The 20,400-nt window shown below is 45.0% G+C and overlaps 1 protein-coding gene across 3 annotated transcripts in view; it reads right to left on the bottom strand.

Moving 5' to 3' along the window:
• Positions 1–326: 326 nt before the first annotated feature.
• Positions 327–20,400, bottom strand: part of LOC146868757 (uncharacterized) — a 541,685-nt gene continuing 521,611 nt past the window's right edge. For 2 of the 3 annotated variants that reach the window (XM_085613729.1, XM_085613730.1), the window contains one exon: positions 333–3,009. In XM_085613729.1, coding sequence (XP_085469855.1) covers positions 1,698–3,009 — 1,312 coding nt within the window. In that variant the 3' untranslated portion in view covers positions 333–1,697. Of the gene's footprint in view, positions 3,010–20,400 lie in introns of all 3 variants that reach the window. The other variant, XM_085613731.1, reaches the window with a different exon arrangement.

The following is a 20,400-nucleotide window of genomic DNA, read 5'->3' as shown; positions in this document are numbered from 1 at the left end:
GTAACTGCACTTGTGAACGCCTGTTTAGTTTAAAATTTTATCAATAATCTGGGTTTAGTGGGGTCCCTAGACCTTTTGGCCTCGGTGCCACTGCACCTGCTGCACCATTCAAATCAAGTCCCTTTTAACTACAAGGTAACTTCAATTGTGACCTTTCTGTTTAGTGATCAAATATAGCAATATTATGTTTTTAGAGAAGTTCTGACAACTTTTGGGCCCGGTGCTACTGCACCTGCTTCATTCAAATCATGATCCTGTTGTTTGTAAAGTAACTGCACTTGTGGCTGCCTGTTTAGTAGTAAAATATAGCATAGCTCATGTATTTTAACCTTATTTTTAATGCACAATTTGTATTACAACATTTAGAATTAAATCATAATGACCAAATAGATTAAGTTGAAAAAATCAATCCGATAATGCCTACAAAGTGCAAAGAAAGGTACTGAGGCATGAATAGGAAATTCCACGAATGTTCTAAGGCTAAAGCCTCTGCTTTACACAACTAAGTAATATAAAGCAAGCATTCCAGCATATGGTTAGAAGACTGCCATTTCAGTGGGAAGAGTTCCTATCTTGACATGAGATCTTGTCATGGCAGTGAATGGGGCTTAAACAGTGTGAACAGCCTTTTGTTGTAAATACGTGCAGCCAGGGGAAGTTAAGAAAAAAAAGTTCCACACAAAAGCGAATGAACATGGCAATCCAACTATGGGAAATGGTAAGAGCCCACTTTTAAGATATATTAAATATAAGAGATTTCACAAGCACATCACAGGCGCTGTGCAAGCGAAACCGAAAAAGGAGGAGCACTTTTAACATTTCTCCTCTTTATGCCTGCTTTGGGAAGGTGCTAGTTTGCGCACTGCCCCAGATTTGCACTATGTTGTAAATCTGTGGCAAACCCATGGGTGTTGCGTGGGAACGCCCTCCCATGCAGAGTAAGGCAATGTCTTACTCCATATTTACAAGGCTGTGAAAAGCAACAGAGGGTGGCTTTGCGTGGCCTTGTAAATATGGGCCGGAACACTGAGCCTCTGGAACATCACAAAATTGATGCTCCGGTGGCGTAAATATGCCGTTGTGTATCCCTTGTGTTCGTTTACTAGCTGAAGTCATGGCATTATCCCTCATTCATACAGCAATTACCACATTAAGGGGGAGTTTATCCTTAAAATATGCCTGAAATTGGCTTTACAATCCAGGCGTGAACTGCTGGCATTCCATTAATGGCTGCCTTTTGGGAATTTCATAGTATACATCACTGCCCGAGATTACAATTTTCAGATAACGTATCATAGCAGGAAAATAGAGGTTAAGCAAAAAGATCCACATGATTAATGGCAACTCAGTGAGTTGATGTGTGAAGAAGTATCAAGTATGATGTATCTAATGGCCTTCACAACTAGTTTTTAAATTTAGACCATGGAATCTATCACGGACAACACTTCTTGGTGTTTTTTTATCCTCAGAGGTCATACTGTGTGCAAATCTGTTGAAAAATTGTTTTGAATATTCGTTTTTTCCCAACACTGTTTTTCTTTTCCTGTTTGTGCCGCTACGTTATCTGTACACAAGGCTTTTTGCTTGTCTTAAAAAAACTTTATTTTACTTTCCCTCCACCTTTCGAGTGATTGATCCACAGTACAAGTTGATGAGCACTTGTTTGAGCTGGAGTTATGGTAGTCGGTGGACCAATGTCATGGTGCTTGTGGGAAAAAGGTTCCAATCAGTGAAGTGTCGTTTTTCAGCTGTTCAATCCTACTGATTAGGGACATACTGTACCTCCAGAGTATTGTGTCCCTAATTAAGGATTCTTTTGGTAACTTTGGTTGCATGGCATTTCTGCAGTGATGGAGAATTGCAACTTCTCCAGGGACCATCATCCGACCTCCGTAGGCTTTTAAAACAGTGTGAACCGAAATCTGTATCACTTTTCTGGGGTTGATGATCATTTTCTCATGGTAAGGGGTCTTGGGCTCCCTGTAAACCTGCTGCAAGAGGTTAACTCCAGGTATTGCACTCCATGCTGATACATTTAAAGTTGGGTCATCCACATTGTTGGGGAAGACGTGGTTTTCAAAGAAAAAGATTCCAGTGCCCGGATATTGCTTCTGGAGATAATCCATCATATCTGCCCAATTGGTGTGATTTTGGGGGATAATAATTTCATCCAAGTCATTGATTACCACATACTTGCTGCTGTACATATTTCTGTAGACACAGTCATTAAGGGTTGCCAATTGTCCATAATAGCCCAAATCTCTTGGGTAAAGATCCATTGAAAATTTCCAGTTTGTAGAGACATGAAGATACAAGTCAATTGGCCATGGTACCACCTCAACAGTACCTTCAGAGATGTAATGCTGTAAGACTCTGTCTACCAGCAAGCTGCAGCTATGTTTATAGATCATCACTTTCTGGGCACCAAGCAGTTTGTACATCTCTATGGCTTGAATGAATTGTAAAACATTGGTCGAATTTCCAAACATAGTAGAAATACAGACCGTGAAGTTTGTAGATATTGTATTGGGCCCGCGGTTTCTTATCTCAAATACAGGGAGCTTGGCAATGTCTCCTTTATTGGACCAGTGAATTGACACATATTTTGGGTCACAGTGGCTGACTTCTGGGCAAAGCAGATGTGCTATGACATAGGGGAAGCCACAATCATGGGCAAGAAAATCGATAACAGCCTTCTTTATAGCCACATGGCCCGTAATGTTACTGCAGTTGGACCAACAGTAGAGTTCTTTCACATCCTGGCGATGAACAATGGCGACCACCCGTGCAAGGTATTTCTCTCGTTTATCGTAGTAAGCTCCAATTATAAAGGTTCGGTTGTCACTCAGGGGTGTAATACTTGCAGCTTCTTGTACTGTGTTGTTGAGAAGAAGGCGACGTTTTTCTAGCGCATGGTGTATCACAGAAGTTAGAATTACGGCTGTCAGTAAACAGCACACCCACCATTTTCTTAACGAAGACATTTTTTGTACAGCAGCGGCCATGTACCTGGAATCAAAATAAAGGTATATGGTTTAAAGTATTGTTCACTGAAAGGTAAAACAGGTAAATTAATTCATTCTTGATTGACTGCTTCTAATCACTGTTGTGGATGATGATGCAAGCATTATGTAAACACAACTCGGTACATACTTAGTATCTCTGCCAAGCACAGGTTTCCTTGGCAAAAGGAACAGACAAGTTAAAACCAATGCACCCTATCAACTTGCCTTGGGATAATGTCAATTGGGCAGCAAAAATGCTAAAGATTGTCAGGCATATTTATTTATTGTAGTTGTGAGTTTTAGCAGCCTCTTACCACAACTGTACACTAAAGAAATCCACACTTTTTTTTAGGGGCTTTATTTCAAGCAACTTTTATTGCAGAATAAATTAAACAAAACCATTGCACAAGTAAAACTTTACTAAAAGCATAAGTAGAAATATATAAAGATTATGAAAACAGGCAACATATTTCATAGGGTACATTTTATCCTTCTGTAAGGGTTTAGTTTAAGTAAAGTAAACCTTGTGGTCATGATTTAAGGTAAGAGACATATGAAAATTCAATTGAACACTATAGTGAAAGACTAAAGTTATTATAAATTCTACTAAGCACCATGTTTGCAAATAAATACATGAATCTGTAAACATGAAGTAGACTAACAAAACACAGAATTTGTTTAGTAATGAAAATAAATGCATCAGTAATTGCAAATTAATAACAACTTTTACGGCCAAATCAAATAAGCAAATTACACAATATAGGGTGGTCCATAAAAGACATAGTGCATTGGTTGAATAGTTGAATGAAGTCTGCACTAGTGCTGAAAACATGTACGGTCACAGACGACTGTGATGAGGAAGTCTAGGGCTTGGATTTATGAAAGTTAGCAGTGAGGGACCCAGTGACTTAATCTCCACATAGTCTCAGGTCTTTATTCTAGGTTGAGTGCAGTTCAAATAGGATGGGTGAACTACACTTCTTTGTTTATGGATCATTTAATTGATCTATAAACCACAACATTGGTTTGTGGGCCTCAGAAAAATGTGGAATATCTGTAGAACTTTAGGGCTCCACTGTGTAGTATCTTCATGCATGACGCCTTCTGTGAAGTACACTCCATGCGTGCAAAAAGGAGAGGCCAGGTTGAAAGGAGGTGCAGGCAGAACATCACTGCACAGATGAGAAATAGCGAGTCTCTTCACCACTCTTCTTTTATGATCAGCCGTTGTTGAAAGACAGACCTCAGCTAGGCCTACCTGTGCAAGGGGTTCGCCCTTCTCTGCACAGAGTCCTCAGACCATTGGGAAGAAGTTGGCACAGAAACTGGACTAGAAAATACAAAGTTTAATAAAACCTCATGAGGTGGAACCACATTCAAACAGCACCCTTCGGTATTGAGTGAAGTAGCACACAGAGTAGAAGAACCATGGGTCTTTTATACCCACACAGGGGCTCAAAAAGAGGGCGGTACAAGCACACTGAGGAGAATTACATACATAGATGGTCATACAGAAATGCACAGTCAACAGTAAAGGAGGAGCTAGCAGTTGCTGACTCTGGTAGAAACAACCTGACAGCTACAGGCTAAAAACAGATGCATGGACAGTTAGATTCTTCTGCGCAGGCGCAGAGTAGCAGAGTCTAAGTATAACCAGTCCTTTAAACAGAGCACAAGGGTAAACAACAGTGAAGAAGGAAACAGCTCTTGGTGAGCACATGGCAGACAAAATGGCTGCCAGAAATACAAATGGATTCCACAGAATTGACAAGATAGCCTCTAGATAAGAGATGGATTCCGCTAATGCTAATCCAATCGCAGCCAATTTACGACACCGTGAGGTTCTTTACTTAAAATCATCGAAAGCCTCTCTTAAAGATAGAAATGTCACAACACAGATCTAAATAACATGCTTTGTCCTACTGCAACTAAGATGCAACTTGAATTATCTTGATTAACCAACAGGCCATTGCAACATTCCGCTTGCATACCCTCCTCTTCCATAGTCCGAACTTGAGGATTTGGTCTACTGCTGTATGTCTTAAAATTATTTATTTTGTAATTATCAACACATGAGTGGCAATGGGCTGCCCACATACATCTGTAATTTGTTAGTAATGGAGTCCATTTAAGATCATGGATCGACATTTGTGATGTAAAAGCACACAGGGAATGCCTGTTTTCAATAAATCTAGAATGCTACAGTGCCTAAAACCAGTCCTCGTCTTAACTGTACATGTTGCCAAGTATGCTGATTGAATTATTTGAGAAGAGGAAAGCGCAGTGCCGAGAACTGTAGCACAGAGTATTCTATGTATCTTCTACAATCATACCACACACACAACTGCTACACTACTCTTTTAATCGAGTGCTGGTTGGAGATCTGGTTTTGCTCCGGTATCTGGCTCCCATTTTGGTTAGGCTTTTTGCATCTAAGTCACCTTGTGAAGCAGCTTCCTTGGTGGCTCGATAACTAGACTTTTCTTTATGTAGCTACTAGGCTGCTTGCTTACACTGGTTGGTGCCCTCTCCCCGTACTCCATGCCAGCCAGTGCCTTCAATGTTTGCAGGTCCATTTCTCCCCTTGCCTTTTTTTGAGCACCTCTTGGGTGTCTTACCTACAGTAAAATTGGTCTCTTTTCACAGCCAGTTTCATACCGGCCTCCCTGACTAGTTGTCCTTGAACAGTTCCAGATCACAATGTATGCACTCTTCTTTAGATCTGTCCTATTTGTGTTTCAATGTGTCTCTATAGACTAACCCGAAGTTGTTTTTTTTTATTGTCTTAGATGCTTTCCTGATGATTGCCCTATTCAAGTAAGCCTTTGAGGCTGAAGCCTTGACCTTATAATTCTTCGAGCAATTTCTGGACTACTAGGTCTATTATTAAGATGTGTTGTAGGTAGAAGGGCCTCACGGCTAATAGCCACCAGCATATGGTAACCTTTTTAGGTTGAGCTTAAGCAGTCTGCATGCGCTGTCTATCGAGACATGCTGTATTCTCAGTATAGGCTACAAGCCCGCCTATTGGCTTTTTATTGGTAACTTGGATTGTCCTTTAGAAAGTCTTTCTTTCTTGTGGGTAATCTTTCTTTTTTGTCCCTCCTTTTATTTGGTTGTTAACGTCCAGAGAGCAGAGACCAACTACTGCATGGTTCCACTCAGTGTGTTTAAGTGTTTGTCAGGAACTAATGATTTTTTGCCATCTCATGTTTTTGTTATATGCGCACAACTGGTTCGTCCCACCCAGTATTCATCCCTCCCACATCCTCCCTAGCCGAAAAAGATCGGTTGTTGTACTCCCATCACAGCAGCTGTGATGGAGCTTCGCATCAGCTCAGTGAGTGGAGGTGCACTCTTTCGTTTAGAGAGGTGGAAATCTGCTCAGCAAGACAGATAAGCTATTATCAAATCAGAAGATGGGTGCTTATCTGTAAAATAAAGATTGTGATGGTGGCAATTATTGCTGTGCCCCCTCGTCTTCACTTTTATTCATCATGTGCGGAGAGACAATTCCCCCATAGGCTTCTGTATCACATCACCTCAAGCCCAGAGCGACGCTAACACCAGCGCCACGGACAGCTTTAGAATTGTTTGTTGTTCTTTCTCTTTGCATAAATATGCCTCTTACTATATGACATTTTAGCTCTGTCCTTATACGCATGCAAGCTTATGCTTTCCAGGTGATGCTTTGCTCTAGGTTAAATATTTTGTCTTGCCAGACTTGGGTAATGGTCTAACTTGTTTTTAATTATACGCAGAGAATTTGAACAAGTATTTGTTTATTTAAAGGGTCTGCAATGTCCATTTGCAGTATAATGCTTACGTTTTAGGGCAATTCCAATTGATAATAAACATGATTACTCAGCCACCCAGTAATGTGTCACGACTAGTTTTAAAGGGGCATCTTTGCTTGACATGTGACAGTTGTTACGATTGTTAATCCTCCAGCGGTACGGGCCTGTTGAGGATTCTCCACATAAGCCTTGTTAACTTCCATTCGTGACACCCACTTTTCAATTCTGCCCCACCCCCCCACACGCCACCACCATACACCAATGTACCAAAAATATAAAAACAAACAACAAAAAATACGTAAGCCCAACTGTTATGGGTCAGAGTTCATGATAATTATATTGTGGTGTTAGTTAGGCTTCCTGGCAGCGTACCTGTAACGTCACAATATAATTATAATTTCCAACTTATACAAAACCTCTTGCACTTTAAGTTCTAAGAACCTTCACCTTTCACATGCACACAGCTCTTTCCACTGCAACGAAGTGGGAAGCTGCATATCACATGCCTGTGACAGAGCGTCTATGTGCGCCAGCCAGAGACTGGACCCCCTCCTCCACAGACAGCTGCTGCCCAGTTTACAGTTCATAACCCCCCTCATAAATCAACTTTCTGGGAGATAAACAAAATGTGAGAGCGAAGAGGTGGAATAACCTACGCAGCAACCTACGCAGCCCAACTCTGTGTTCTGCACAAACTTTTATTGTTGCATACACTACGTGATAGTCATATTAATGTTCCTAAATCCCAACAGTCACATTTGTATTAGAACGTTTTTGTACTTTTAAAATGAAAGATATTAGGCCTTAGAGACTTGTAATCTCAATTTGTATGAAGCCTTATGTTCAAGACTATTAAAGGAGAGACCCTGCACATGATTTTTCTCTTAAACGACCAAACAAATGACATACCTCAGCAGAAAATTAGAACAGTAGGAAGGATGTCTTAGGCTTTAGTAAAGATAGCCTTTCAGGAAGTTAGGGGCCACCTTTCCTGACAGTTATAACACTTGAGTTGAGGGCACCACAGAATTCCACAACATGCTACTAAGTTCTACAACCAATAAAAGCACTCCACATAATTAAACCCCAGAATACACAATCCCACTACACATAATTCCACTACATTCAATACTACATATTTACAAACCACGTAACTCCACTCAACACTACACAATTCCACGCCACACAATTCCACAATAAACAATAACTCCAACCCACATAATTCCACTCTACACCACATACATCCACTGCACTCCATAACACATAGCTAAAAGACATTAACATTGATAAAGCCTATAACTCTGGAATTGCCGATGTATATTAATCTTCTTGCGTTATGCAACAAACACAAAGAAACCCTGTGCAGCCACCCCCTTCTTTGTTGCAGGGCCCTGAACTCTACAACACAACTAATGAATGCCATCTGTATGTGGGTCTAGCCAATTCAAATGTGTAGCTCTAAAACTATTCATAATGTGTTTGCACCCGCAGAAGAGACATTTTGCTTTTAATATCTTTCAAATTGCAGTTCTACTAAAACAATGCGTTTCTTCATTCAGATAATATAGGAAAACTCATTAACATCAATAACAAAAGAACCTGAAGCACACCCTTTGTTAATCCAAAAGTTTCTGTTGAACATGTTCGTAAAGTTTGGCATGCATACACTCTTGAAGCGCTCCGTTCCTTTGGCACCATAGTATATCTCACCAGAATGTGACACACTCATTAGCGTGTCACGAAAGAGTTGCACAGCCTGATACATGTTTGTGAGCAAAATAACCACTTACTCAATGCTGTTCTCAAATTTAATATCATTTATTAATCAATGTTTAGCCATATTTATCCATCACGTCAAAGATACAGTTTCATGTTTTCAAGCATTTTTCATTTGCACAGGAATTGCCCTTTCGGGCCTATTCGCAGGCACGTATAAACTTCATTCCTCTGTGTTATGCAGTTCACCCAATGCATTTTGGTCGTTATTAGACCTTCTTCAGGGGTATCTACAATGGTTTATAAAACATACGGGTAAACATGGGTAATGAGGCATTGCGTTTGAACTGTTTTTTCGTTCCAACCCTGTTAGCACCCCAAGAAAAGAGCAAGTGGAACATTAAAAGCAACATTGTCATGCCAAAGACTCTCCTAGTGAATGTCAACACAAAAACATATGTCTAATCACAGCAATTACAGATGTTTTTTGAAGGACCCTGGGTTGTTAAGAAGATTGTTTTTTCTTTATTATATTACAATGTAATTTTGGGAACAATGGGATTGTGGGTGTTGTAGTCGTGCGGTATGTTTTTTTTCAAATTCATTTTCTTTTTGTAGTCGAATTTGTTGAAGGTGGGGCACGTGAACCATGTGACATGAGTGGAATAGAGGCGGGCCGTTAACGCTGTGAATAAAATCTGGTACTGTGGGAGATCGTACTGAGAACAACGCGCCAGGTCATAGGGAGATTACGCCGCTGTTGAAATTGCAAGCTTTTCACAGGTGAACATCGGGGATGGTTATGTTCCCGCATCGATGTTTGGAGTAAGCAAGGGGAACCGGTTTGATGGAAAGCAGAGGCCAGTGAGGGAAACGTGAGGGTGGTAACATCGAGAATCATGTGCTTGGAGGTTTGTTTAGTAGGGAACATGGGTAATGAGGCATTGCGTTTGAATTATTTTTTCGTTTGAGGAGGGAGGAATATGAATTATGGTATGGATTGAGAGGCAACAATAACTAGTTTTTTTGGTTGGCAAGTTGATTGTGTGGGATTGACGTATGTTTTTAAACCATTGTAGATACCCCTGAAGGATGTCTAATAACGACCGAAATGCATTGGGTGAACTGCATAACACGGAGGAATGAAGTTTATACGTGCCTGCGAATAGGCCCGGATGGGCAATTCCTGTGCAAATGAAAAATGCTTGAAGACATGAAACTTTGCATCTTTGACGTGACGGATAAATTTGGATAAACATTGATGAATAAATGGAATTAAATTTGATAACAGCATCGAGTACATGGTTATTTTGCTCACAAACGTGTATCAGGCTGTGCAACTCTTTCGTGACACCCTAATGAGTGTGTCACATTCTGGTGAAACTCATTAACATGCCAGTTGCTAAACGTTTCACGAAGAAAACACTGTAGAGAAAATGTATTGTTAATCAGCTGTGAATTGTGTATTATTTTTGCATAAAAGTAGCCCTTATTGGATGCAACAGACCCTGGAGGTTCCCACTGGTCTCCCTTTTGTACCTGCAGCAGCCTTATAACAATGCAGCCCCCTGGCAGATGTCTTCCTTCTTCCTTCTCCTTTTACTTGTTGCTATACATTTTCAGCTCTGGTGTCATCGGTAGTGTAACATATGCTGATGTGTTGCAATTTAGTGTTTAGGGGTGATTCACTCTCTTTCTTCATAAAGTTTTATAGCACATTATAAGATCTCTGCTCTTTAAAGAGCCAGCCAGCCAGCCTGTTATACTCTTTAATCCCTGTTTAGGTCGAGCCTAGCGTTGCAGCACATGCGCTGTCACTTTGCGAGGCATGCAGTATTCAGTATAGCATGGAAGCTCCAACCACTCTCCGCCCATCATTTTCATTGGCTTGTGTCTTAAATGCTGGCTTCCGATTGGTTGTAGGCTTGTTAGTCTCTCCTTATGATGGCCATGATGTCATTTGTGTCCTTCCATGGATACTGGCTCTTTTACTGCACAGACTACTTTCTTCCCGTGCCCCTCCCTCCAACAGTCCGATGCCTTCTCGACCCCCCCGAACCTCCCTTTGTGCCTTGTTGCATGCACTCTCACTTGCAATGCAATAGGTCTCGCATAAATGCTAGTCCTATAGCATTGCAAATGCTTATTTCACACCTTTTCACTAAGAGGTGCAAAAGATATACTTTAGGATTAAACCATTTCACATAAATGAATAAACAAACAATGTAAGATTGCAGATTAAAAAGGCGAGATTGCCACTCGTATGAGGCTAAACTCATTAGGTGCAAATCAATATTAACTTAGGTTTTGTATGCCAGCAGAGACAGCTTATACACCATACAACCTCATGATAGAAGATCAGTAGACAGGGACATGTTGGCATGTCATGTGAGGGCGGCTGTGTACGGTGACAAGGATGATGTTAAGAGATTATCCTGTCTTTCCAACAACCCTCTACATCCATTCGTCTGTCTATTTACCCACCCACTGTCTTTCCAGCACCTACCTCTGTATGTCCATCTATTTCCCATGCGGGTGTATAACATGTAAATACAGATATGTACCTAATGGGTATTAAAGATAGGTGACATGCATGCACTATATTTGCAAGATAATATACATTTAAATAAATGTTCAACCATGTTACTAAACACACTCATACACAAGCAGACATGCATACAAGCTCTAAAACCTTTTCAGGCTTGGCCACCAGCATATTCAGATGTTGTAGTATGCTGAAGTCGGCATATCTTGACGACGGCGTATCTAGATATTGGCATATTTTGAAGTGAGCCTATATTTACATCGGCATACCTTAATGTTGGTGTATTTTGACGTAAGCATATCTTGACATCAGTATATATTGGTGTCAACACATCCTGATATGGGCTATCTATTCTGTGCAGCTCCCCCCCTCTATCTATTCTCCATGCCAAATAATTCCACTACACAAATCAACTCCACACCACACAATTCCACCACACAAAATTTCACAACTAACAATTCTAATCCGACACACATAATTTCACTCCACACCACATACATCCACTCCAAACTAAAACAGATGGGTAAAAGACATTGCATTTACTAACGCCAATAGCGCTAATTCTCGCAAATGCACGACATACTGACATTACCAATGCTGGTTGCATATACTTTATCATTTTGTAATTTATTTGCAAACTAAGACACTACGCTGCCATGACTTCCTTTATCCTTTTTAGGTCGAGTCTACAGTGCTAGCGCTGCAGGATAATCTGAACTTTGTGGGCTCTGGAGTATTGCGGCTGAACTTGTCTGCTTCCGCTTTTTACCTTCTGCTTTGGGGCTTTTTTTCACCGTGTCTTGAGTGGCTACATTTGTGCCTTTTTTTGCTCTCTGCTTCACATTACTTTTCACTACCTCACTCTTCCCACTCTCTGAGTCACATCCCTCTCTCTCCACCTCACCGTTTTCTCTGCCTCAACAGCTTTGCTCTCTGCCTGGGTCAGTTTTACGCTCCGATCGAGCACGCACTCCACCGTTCCACCAGGGCACAAGCAGGGACCTCCTAGTGGGCTTAGCCAGTCTTGCCCCAACACGCCGGAACCGCCTCACCGCACCGACCACGACCCCCTGACAACCTGGACCAACATGAGCATCGAAGACACAATCAAGACCATGGGCACAATCCACTCCGGCTCGCCGTCTGACCTTTTTCCACATCACATCTTCAACAAAGCTGGCAGCTCTAACGCACCCCACCTACGCTACATCATCAACCTCTCCTTTGAGACCACGACCTTCCCTGAAAGCTGGAAACAAACCGAGACCAACGCACTACTGAAGAAACCCAAGGCGGACCCGAATGAACTGAAAAACTTCCGGTCCATCTCCCTGCTTCCGTTTTCAGCTAAGTTCATCGAGAAGTTAGTCAACATTCAGCTCACCCGCTACCTCGAAGACAACAACATCCTGGACCACTCCCAGTCAGGCTTCCGCAGCAACCATAGCACCGAGACCGTCCTCATCGCCGCCACAGAAGACATCAGGACCCTACTGGACAACGGCGAGACGGCAGCCCTCATCCTCCTGGACCTCTCTGCCGCCTTTGACACCATCTGCCACCGCACACTGCACACACGACTCCACGACGCAGGGATCCGAGACAAGGCCCTGGACTGGACCTCCTCCTTCCTTGCCAGCAGAACCCAGAGAGTCTGCCTCCCCGTTCCGATCCAAATCCTCCGAGATCATCTGCGGCGTCCCGCAGGGATCCTCCCTCAGCCCGACGCTGTTCAACGTCTACATGGTGCCTCTCGCACGCATCGCCGGACATCACGACCTCAACATAATCGTCGACGACACACAACTGATCCTCTCCCTCACCAAGGACCCCCTCACTGCCAAATCCAACCTCCACCAGGGAACTAAGGCCGTCGCCGACTGGATGGAGGATAGCCGCCTTAAACTGAACACAGACAAGACGGAGATCCTCATCCTCGGGCCCAACCCCTCAGCTTGGGACGACTCCTGGTGGCCCGCATCACTGGGGACACCCCCCGCACCCACCAACCACGCACGCAACCTGGGAGTCATCCTCGACTCGAAACTCACCATGACCAAACAAGTCAACGCTACCTCCTCCTCCTGCTTTAACACCCTCCGTATGCTACGAAAAATCTACAGATGGATCCCGACAGACACAAGGAAAACAGTTACCCAGGCCCTAGTCAGCAGCAGACTCGACTACGGAAATGCCCTCTACGCCGGAGGACCCGGCCAAGCTCATCAACAGACTGCAAAGAATCCAGAATGCCTCTGCACGCCTGATCCTCAATGTCCCGCGCCGCGACCACATCACCCCCCCACCTGAGGAACCTGCATTGGCTCCCTGTCGACAAATGAATCTCCTTCAAAATCCTGATCCACGCACACAAGGCACTCCACAAGACCGGCCCAGCCTATCTCAACAGTCGACCCTCCTTCTACGTACCAAACAGGAAACTCCGCTCCGCAGACCTCTCCCTGGCTACCGCCCCACGCATCCATAGAACCACAGCCGGAGGCAAATCCTTCTCCCACCGATCCGCCAAGACCTGGCACACCCTCCCCCTCATCCTAAGACAAACCGAAGACCTTCTAACCTTCAGGAGGCAACTCAAGACCTGGCTGTTCGACCAGTAGCAACAGCACCCCCTTCAACTCCTCCTTTCAGCGCCTTGAAACCCTTGTGGGTATGTAGTGCACTTTACAAATTATCCGATTGATTGCCAGATTTTTTCACAACTTTCAAGCCCAAAAGCAACAGAAAAGTAGCCCAAAATAGCCCAATGTTGCCACTCCATTAACTTACCTGTAGCCTGACTACAACATTAAAAAACTTACTTATAGTTCAAGGATTATATGTTTAGTACCCACATTAATCAGATTACCTATATTTGGTACACTAAAATCAAAGTTGACCTGTCAGGACAACTGTCTCACTTTATATAGCATGGTGTGGTGCAAGCTGCCCAAACATTTTCGGGGTCCAATTTTGAGTACTGCAACTGCAGATACGTTCTTCTTGGGAAAGGTGCTCTTCAGCATGAAGTTCCTTTTGCATACTCACGTCAGGCTCCCCAGAGTGACGGCAATATAGGCCAATGCTCCATGTTTTTTCACACTTGTTTTAATGATCCAAGACCAACACTGAACATCTCTTTACATACGCAAATTACATGTTTCATACTTTTTGGTACTCCTCAGAACAGAGCAGTCCATGGCATGGGGTGCAGAGATTGTTGCTTGATGTTCCCATGAGCTAATACCCAATAAAGTGCACGTGCATTCTGCAGACTCACAGAAGAATCTCCATCTCCTGTTCTTTGCCAGGCAACAGTATGGTGGATCCTTGTTCAGACAGTGGAAAGTTCAATTGTGCCAAAGAGTTCTTCTGGGACAGGCACTGCCAAGATTAGCAGCAGCCTTCAGAGTCTGGCAGTGGCACTGCCAAGAATAGCAGCATCCTTCAGGGTCTGGCAATGGCAGGTTGAGGTGGGCAAAATTCTTCTGTCTGGTTAAGGTGCACACACGTCTTCTTCTGGGCCAGGCACTGCCAAGATTAGCAGCAGCCTTCAGAGTCTGGCAGTGGCAATCAAAATCCCCACAAGACGTTGTTAGCAAAACCAGGCAGCTGTGCCGTCTGGTAGGCTTCGACCTAAAAATAGAAGCATTGCACCTGCACTGTTTTCAACACCTAAAAGACCCTAGTATGCAAGGGGTCAGAAGGGGTAGAGTGGGAAGGTGCAGCTTTCGTAGATATGTTCACTAACGTAAAACTAGTCTAACAAAACTTGAGGAAGATCCCCTGTAATCCTATTGTAACGAAAAATGCTCTAAGACAGTGTTTCCAAACCTGTGCGTCAACCCACTGGTGGGTAGTGAGGCGATTTTTGTGGGTCGTCAACGTCCAAGCAATAAATTAAGATGCCTTTAAATTTTGCATTTTTCTTGTCACATTTGCTGTGCTTTAAAGGCTTTGTCAGGCAAGGTTTTCTGACAAATTGGTGCTTTTTTAAAATGGGGATTGGTGTTTACAAACTCCTCACTTTGCAGTCAGAAAAGTAAAGAGAATTATGTGACAATATTGCTGGGGTACAGAGCATATGAAAGGAAAGGTTGTAGGATGTCATTTTATTTTTTTGAGACAAAAGGAAAATACCTATACATGAACTGCACACATTCAGCAGTTAAGAAAGCAAAAATGAAGCACATTTTTTGGCAATTGTGAAATGTGAAGGAAACAAAGAATTAAATAGGAAAGAAATGAAGACACTTTACTTGGTGATGCACAAGTGATAAATATTAACTGAATCCTGCTTTCCACACATTATCATTTGTGTGCAATATATTTTTATTAGTAAAACTGTATGTCTGTGCAAATTAGGTGGCTATTTCAATGGAAAATGTGTTGTTTGTAAATGACAGTGCATTACCACAGGATGCTTTAGTTACATTAAAAAATTGTGCGCCTCATGTCCATTAAAGCTAGGTGGGTCGCGAAAGTTTTTGGTTCTAAAAATTGGGTTGTGGTTTTTAAAGTTTGGGAACCACTGCTCTAAGAGGTACAGGCACCATGCACCTTCCTCTGGTACATTGATTTAAATGGGCCGGTACTGTCCGGTACTTTTTTATTTTGAGAGGGAGAGTACCGGCACTTCTCAGAAACAAGCAGGTACTCTGGTACTGAGTACCTGCACTTCTATTTTTCCATTTCAAGCACTGCTCTCATACAAGTGGGAGAATGGGGTAATGCTAGGCGAAAAAAAAAAAAAGTAATGCAGTAGGAGTTTCTGCCCAAGAACTGTTTCTCTTACTATTGTTATAAAGGAAAGGGATTCTCTTTGCGCAACATACATTTGTTTGTATAATTGTTAAACTTCAGTAACGCTTTCGAAAAATAAATTATTGTAGTTGGTATTCAAGTGTGGTTCCGTTGTTTTTAGCCAGAACTGCGAACCAAATGAAAAGTGTTGAAGAAACGATTAAGTCAAACAAACTGTATAACTCACAGAGAGAGACTTCTGGGAGTTTGGAAAACATTGACTTCTTGGTCACCACTTGATATATCCAGTCTGTGCCGGACAGTACAGGGGGTTTGATGCCAATGCGAATGAAAGGTCACCCACAACCCCAGAAGGGTTGGATCAGCCTGGAATGTTCCCAGGAGCAAGGAATGTACGTACGTACACCTCCCTGTATCCCAACTTCAAGGAAGCGAAGGAGGTAAGAAAGTGTGTTCCTACACTTATTGGGAGTGTCTGCGTGAACCCTTCCTGCTTAACAGCAGACAAGCCCGATTGTGTTTTGTGGGGGCGGAGTGCAATTCGGTAATACAGCGAGAACACATTCATCCCCCACAGAAGACCAGCGATCGGCATTAAGCCACTGAGTTATCTCAATGAATTTTAACTTTTGGCTGGTAGGCCGTACAAACATCCCCGCGGCAGAAGCAGTGATCACCCATAGAATCTTCTTTGGGACCAACCCCGTGACCCGCAGATGGTACTTGAGCCAATCACTTAAATACTTCCAGAAGGATGCTGACTGGAGTCAGTCTAAAACTTTTCGTTTCTATGCTGGAGTTAGTTACTTAAGCCCGGAACTAAAGAGATGCAAAGGATTTGCTATCCAAATTTAGGAAGGAGTCGGGTGCGGGGTGGAGGAGGCTGGGGGTGCGTGAGGTGAATAAATATCAACGCTTCCCGTATCCCTCAGCTCGGGTAAAACAGTGACAAAGCGCACAACATGTTGTTTTAGTTAGGGGAAAAAACATCGCGTTAATCGCTGTACCTTTCACTCACCTTTAACTGGCTGGAAAAGGGCTGGGACTGGGAGGAACAGCTGACTGCAGGGCAAGCTGCAAGTCGGAGACCGAGTAGCACGATACTTGGCAACAGGAGGCCTCAATCAAGGTGGTCGGTCGGGGGTCCGTAGTCGTACTTGCAGCAGAGGAAGTTCAAAAGGAGGAAGGGAGGCAGGGGGAGCACCAAATGATAAAGGCCAAACAGATAAGGGGGCGGGCCGGTAATGTACAGACACGCCGACCATTGACGAACTAATCTGACCCATGATTGGGTCAAACGAACTCCAAGGCAGGTCAGCAGTACATTATGGGGGCAGGTCAGAGGTGCACTCTCCGGTGCCACAGGGACCATGATGTAATATCCCACGGTCTAGTGGTGCAACTAAACGTCACACCGCATCCGCAGGCCAGGCGTGGCCTGCGGGGTCAAATAAAAAGAGCCGCCCGCTCGAGGGTGCGGTCTCCGTTCTGTGATCTGGTGTGGGCTGAGTCTGTCCGCGCCGCGTAGCAGCGCGGCCTATAATAAAGTATTCCCGTGCCCATGCCTGGGCAAACTACACTGGCGACGAGGCAGGTTCTCTGAAACCCCGCGCCCCAACCGCTAAGGGCCCGCGACGCATCACGGAGAGGAAAAATAAAAAGAAAACGGGAGAAGAGACGGAGCGCCGAAAGCAGCGCGCACGTGCACCAGGCCCCAGAGGAGTCACCCGGTCTGGCAGTGTCGGCGGAAATAAGGCGGTGAGTGCAACTGCACAAGGGGCCCCAAAGGAAAAACAAGCACAAGGCACTAAAATAGCCTGTGCCATAAGGGAGGCTGCTAGAGACACGTGGCCACAGAATATAACAAGCACAAGGCAAACCACCACGCCTGAGCCCCAAAGGAGAGTGCAGGGAAAAGGACGAAGCAGGCCTACAGCACACCCCACTAGGGGTTCAATACCGCCAAGCTGCAGCAAGCCAGATAAAGGCGTAGGGACACGCAACAGGGAGGAGGCCACATATATAGAGCCGCTCCTACCGGTAGGACAAGCCCAGGACTACAAGCAAAGCGAGATAAGCCACCTGCCTCAAGGGAACGATGGGGGATAACGATGGGGGAGCAGCACCAGGCCCAGGGGCCGCACAAGGTCAAGCTGCCGTGCCAGTCCACGTTCCGTTCCAACATGCGGCGTCGGGAGTCCTGCCCCCATTCAGTGAGCTTGAAGACCCTGCAACAGCCTCTACCCGGTGGAAGATCTGGATAGAGCGACTCAACAACTACTTCATCGCAACCAGGGAGACGGACGACGCAGTGAAGAGGTCCCTACTCCTGCACTATGTGGGTGATGAGATATTTAAATTATTCAAACACCTACCCAACACGGGAGTAGCCACGGATTAAGATGCGGCGGTGGCCGCCCTCGACGCCCATTTTGACCCCCAATTGAACCCTGATTTCGAGCGGTTTAAGCTGCGCCAGGCTCGACAGAGAGAAGGGGAATCGATGGACGTATTCTATGCCAGGCTTCGCGAGCTCGCCAGCACATGTACGGAAGATGACCAGCCCAAAGAAATACGCGCCTAGTTAATCCAAGGGTGCCGAGACAAGACGTTGCGAGGGCTCATCATGCGCCAACCAAAAATCGCGCTCGAAGATATGCTAGTACTAGCAAGAACACATAACCTGTCAGCAGCCAGAGCAAACAAAATGGACAAGGCGCTCCCAAAGCCCCCAGAACGGGCCGAAAACATCAAGGTGGAACGGGCAGACACCCTCCGAACTAAGCCAAGAGGAGACTCCAGCAGAAGTCAGAAACCCGAAGAGACCAAATCAAGGTGTGGATACTGCGGGCATGAGCCACACGCCGCAAAGGACTGCCCCGCACAAGGGCAAACGTGCGCCAATTGCGGAATTCCCAACCATTTTGCATCCGTGTGCCGAAGACGCACGAGAGGCCGAGACTTCCGAAACCAGAGACCCCCGATGAAGGCAGTACGACAACTAGCGGTGACGGAGGGGCAGCCGCAAGATGTCTCGAAGGTGAAAGGAAGGAGATATCAGGAGATGAGCAGAGAGTCGTCAGACGAGGACGAGGGAGAAGCATACCTAATCTCATTCGCGAGGGAACTCAAGCTACGCCGCAGACCCCAACCAACGTGCACGGTCCACGTGGCGGGAATGGAAGTGCAGACGGTCATCGACACGGGGGCCACAGTGAACGTAATGGGCCTCCAATAATACCGATGCCTAAAGCCTTGTCCCCCGATAAAGCCATCCAAAACCAAAATCTACGCGTACGGAGCGGACACGCCCCTTCCGTTGAAGGGGAAAATCACAGTCCCCGTCAAGGCAGACGATCGGGAGGTCACGACGACGATACACGTGATTGACAGGGAAGCAGACACCCTGCTAAGCAGCAACACCGCAGAAGACCTGGGGCTAATATCTTTTGTGAGGAGAGTACAAGTCCACCAGGTAGAAGAGCTGCTCAATCAATTCCCGGAGCTATTCCAGGGCCTCGGACGCATTAGGTGCAGCCCAGTCAAACTGCACATTGACAAAACCGTCGTCCCAGTCGCGCTGCGACATAGGAGAGTCCCTTTCCACCTGCGGTCGCTGGTCGAGAAAGAGCTAGAGAACTTGGAAAGACAAGGTGTCATTGAAAAAGTATCCGGCCCGACGCCCTGGGTTTCACTAATGGTTATCGCAGAGAAGCCGAAACAGCCGGGAGCGATACGCCTCTGTATCGACATGCAACTACCAAATAAAGCCATACGTGGGGAACGCCACATCACGCCAACTATGGATGATATCATCGCAGATGTGAACGGTTCGAAGTCGTTCTCAAAAATTGACTTAAACGCAGGGTACCACCAACTCCCACTGTCCAAGGAAAGCCGCTACATCACCACTTTCAGCACCCACCTAGGCCTACGACGGTACAAAAGGCTCAACTTTGGAATATCGTCTGCGGCGGAGGTGTTCCAAAACACAATACGAGAACTGTTGTCCTGGTTACCCGGCGTGCTGAACGTAAGTGATGACATCCTCATCCATTCGGTGACGGCCGCAGAGCACTACCAGCATCTCCGCAATACCCTGACACGCCTCAAACAACACGGGGTGACCCTACACAAGGACAAATGCCAGTTCTTCCAGCCGTCGCTAGAGTTCTTTGGTTATGTGTTCAACCAAGAAGGCATTCAGGTGGACCCCCGTAAGTCACAGTCCATTAACCCTTCTGTGCCTATGATGAGCTGGACTCGTCATGGAGCACAGTCGCGCTGTGCCCATGACGAGTCCAGCTCGTCATGACACCCACCAACAGGGGAAGCGCTGGCGCCCCCCCCCGTGAGTGGTTGATTTATTTATTTTTTATTGGGAAGGCAGGGGAAGACCTTCCCCTACCTCCCAAAGCCCCCCACCCCCGCGTCATCAATGACGTCAGCACGCGAGGACGTCAGAGGGTTCCGCTTGGTTTTCTGAGGCGCAGGAAGCCATTTGCTTCCTGCGCCTCGGAGAGTCAAGGTGAATTTTGGGGGTGGGGAGGGGGGATTTTGTTATGGTCTTTGT

The sequence above is a fragment of the Triturus cristatus genome, chromosome 1_2, assembly GCF_964204655.1.
Source record: "Triturus cristatus chromosome 1_2, aTriCri1.1, whole genome shotgun sequence".
NCBI lineage: Eukaryota > Metazoa > Chordata > Amphibia > Caudata > Salamandridae > Triturus > Triturus cristatus.
The sequence above is the reverse complement of the archived record's forward strand: the minus strand, read 5'-3'. Positions and strand labels throughout refer to the sequence as shown.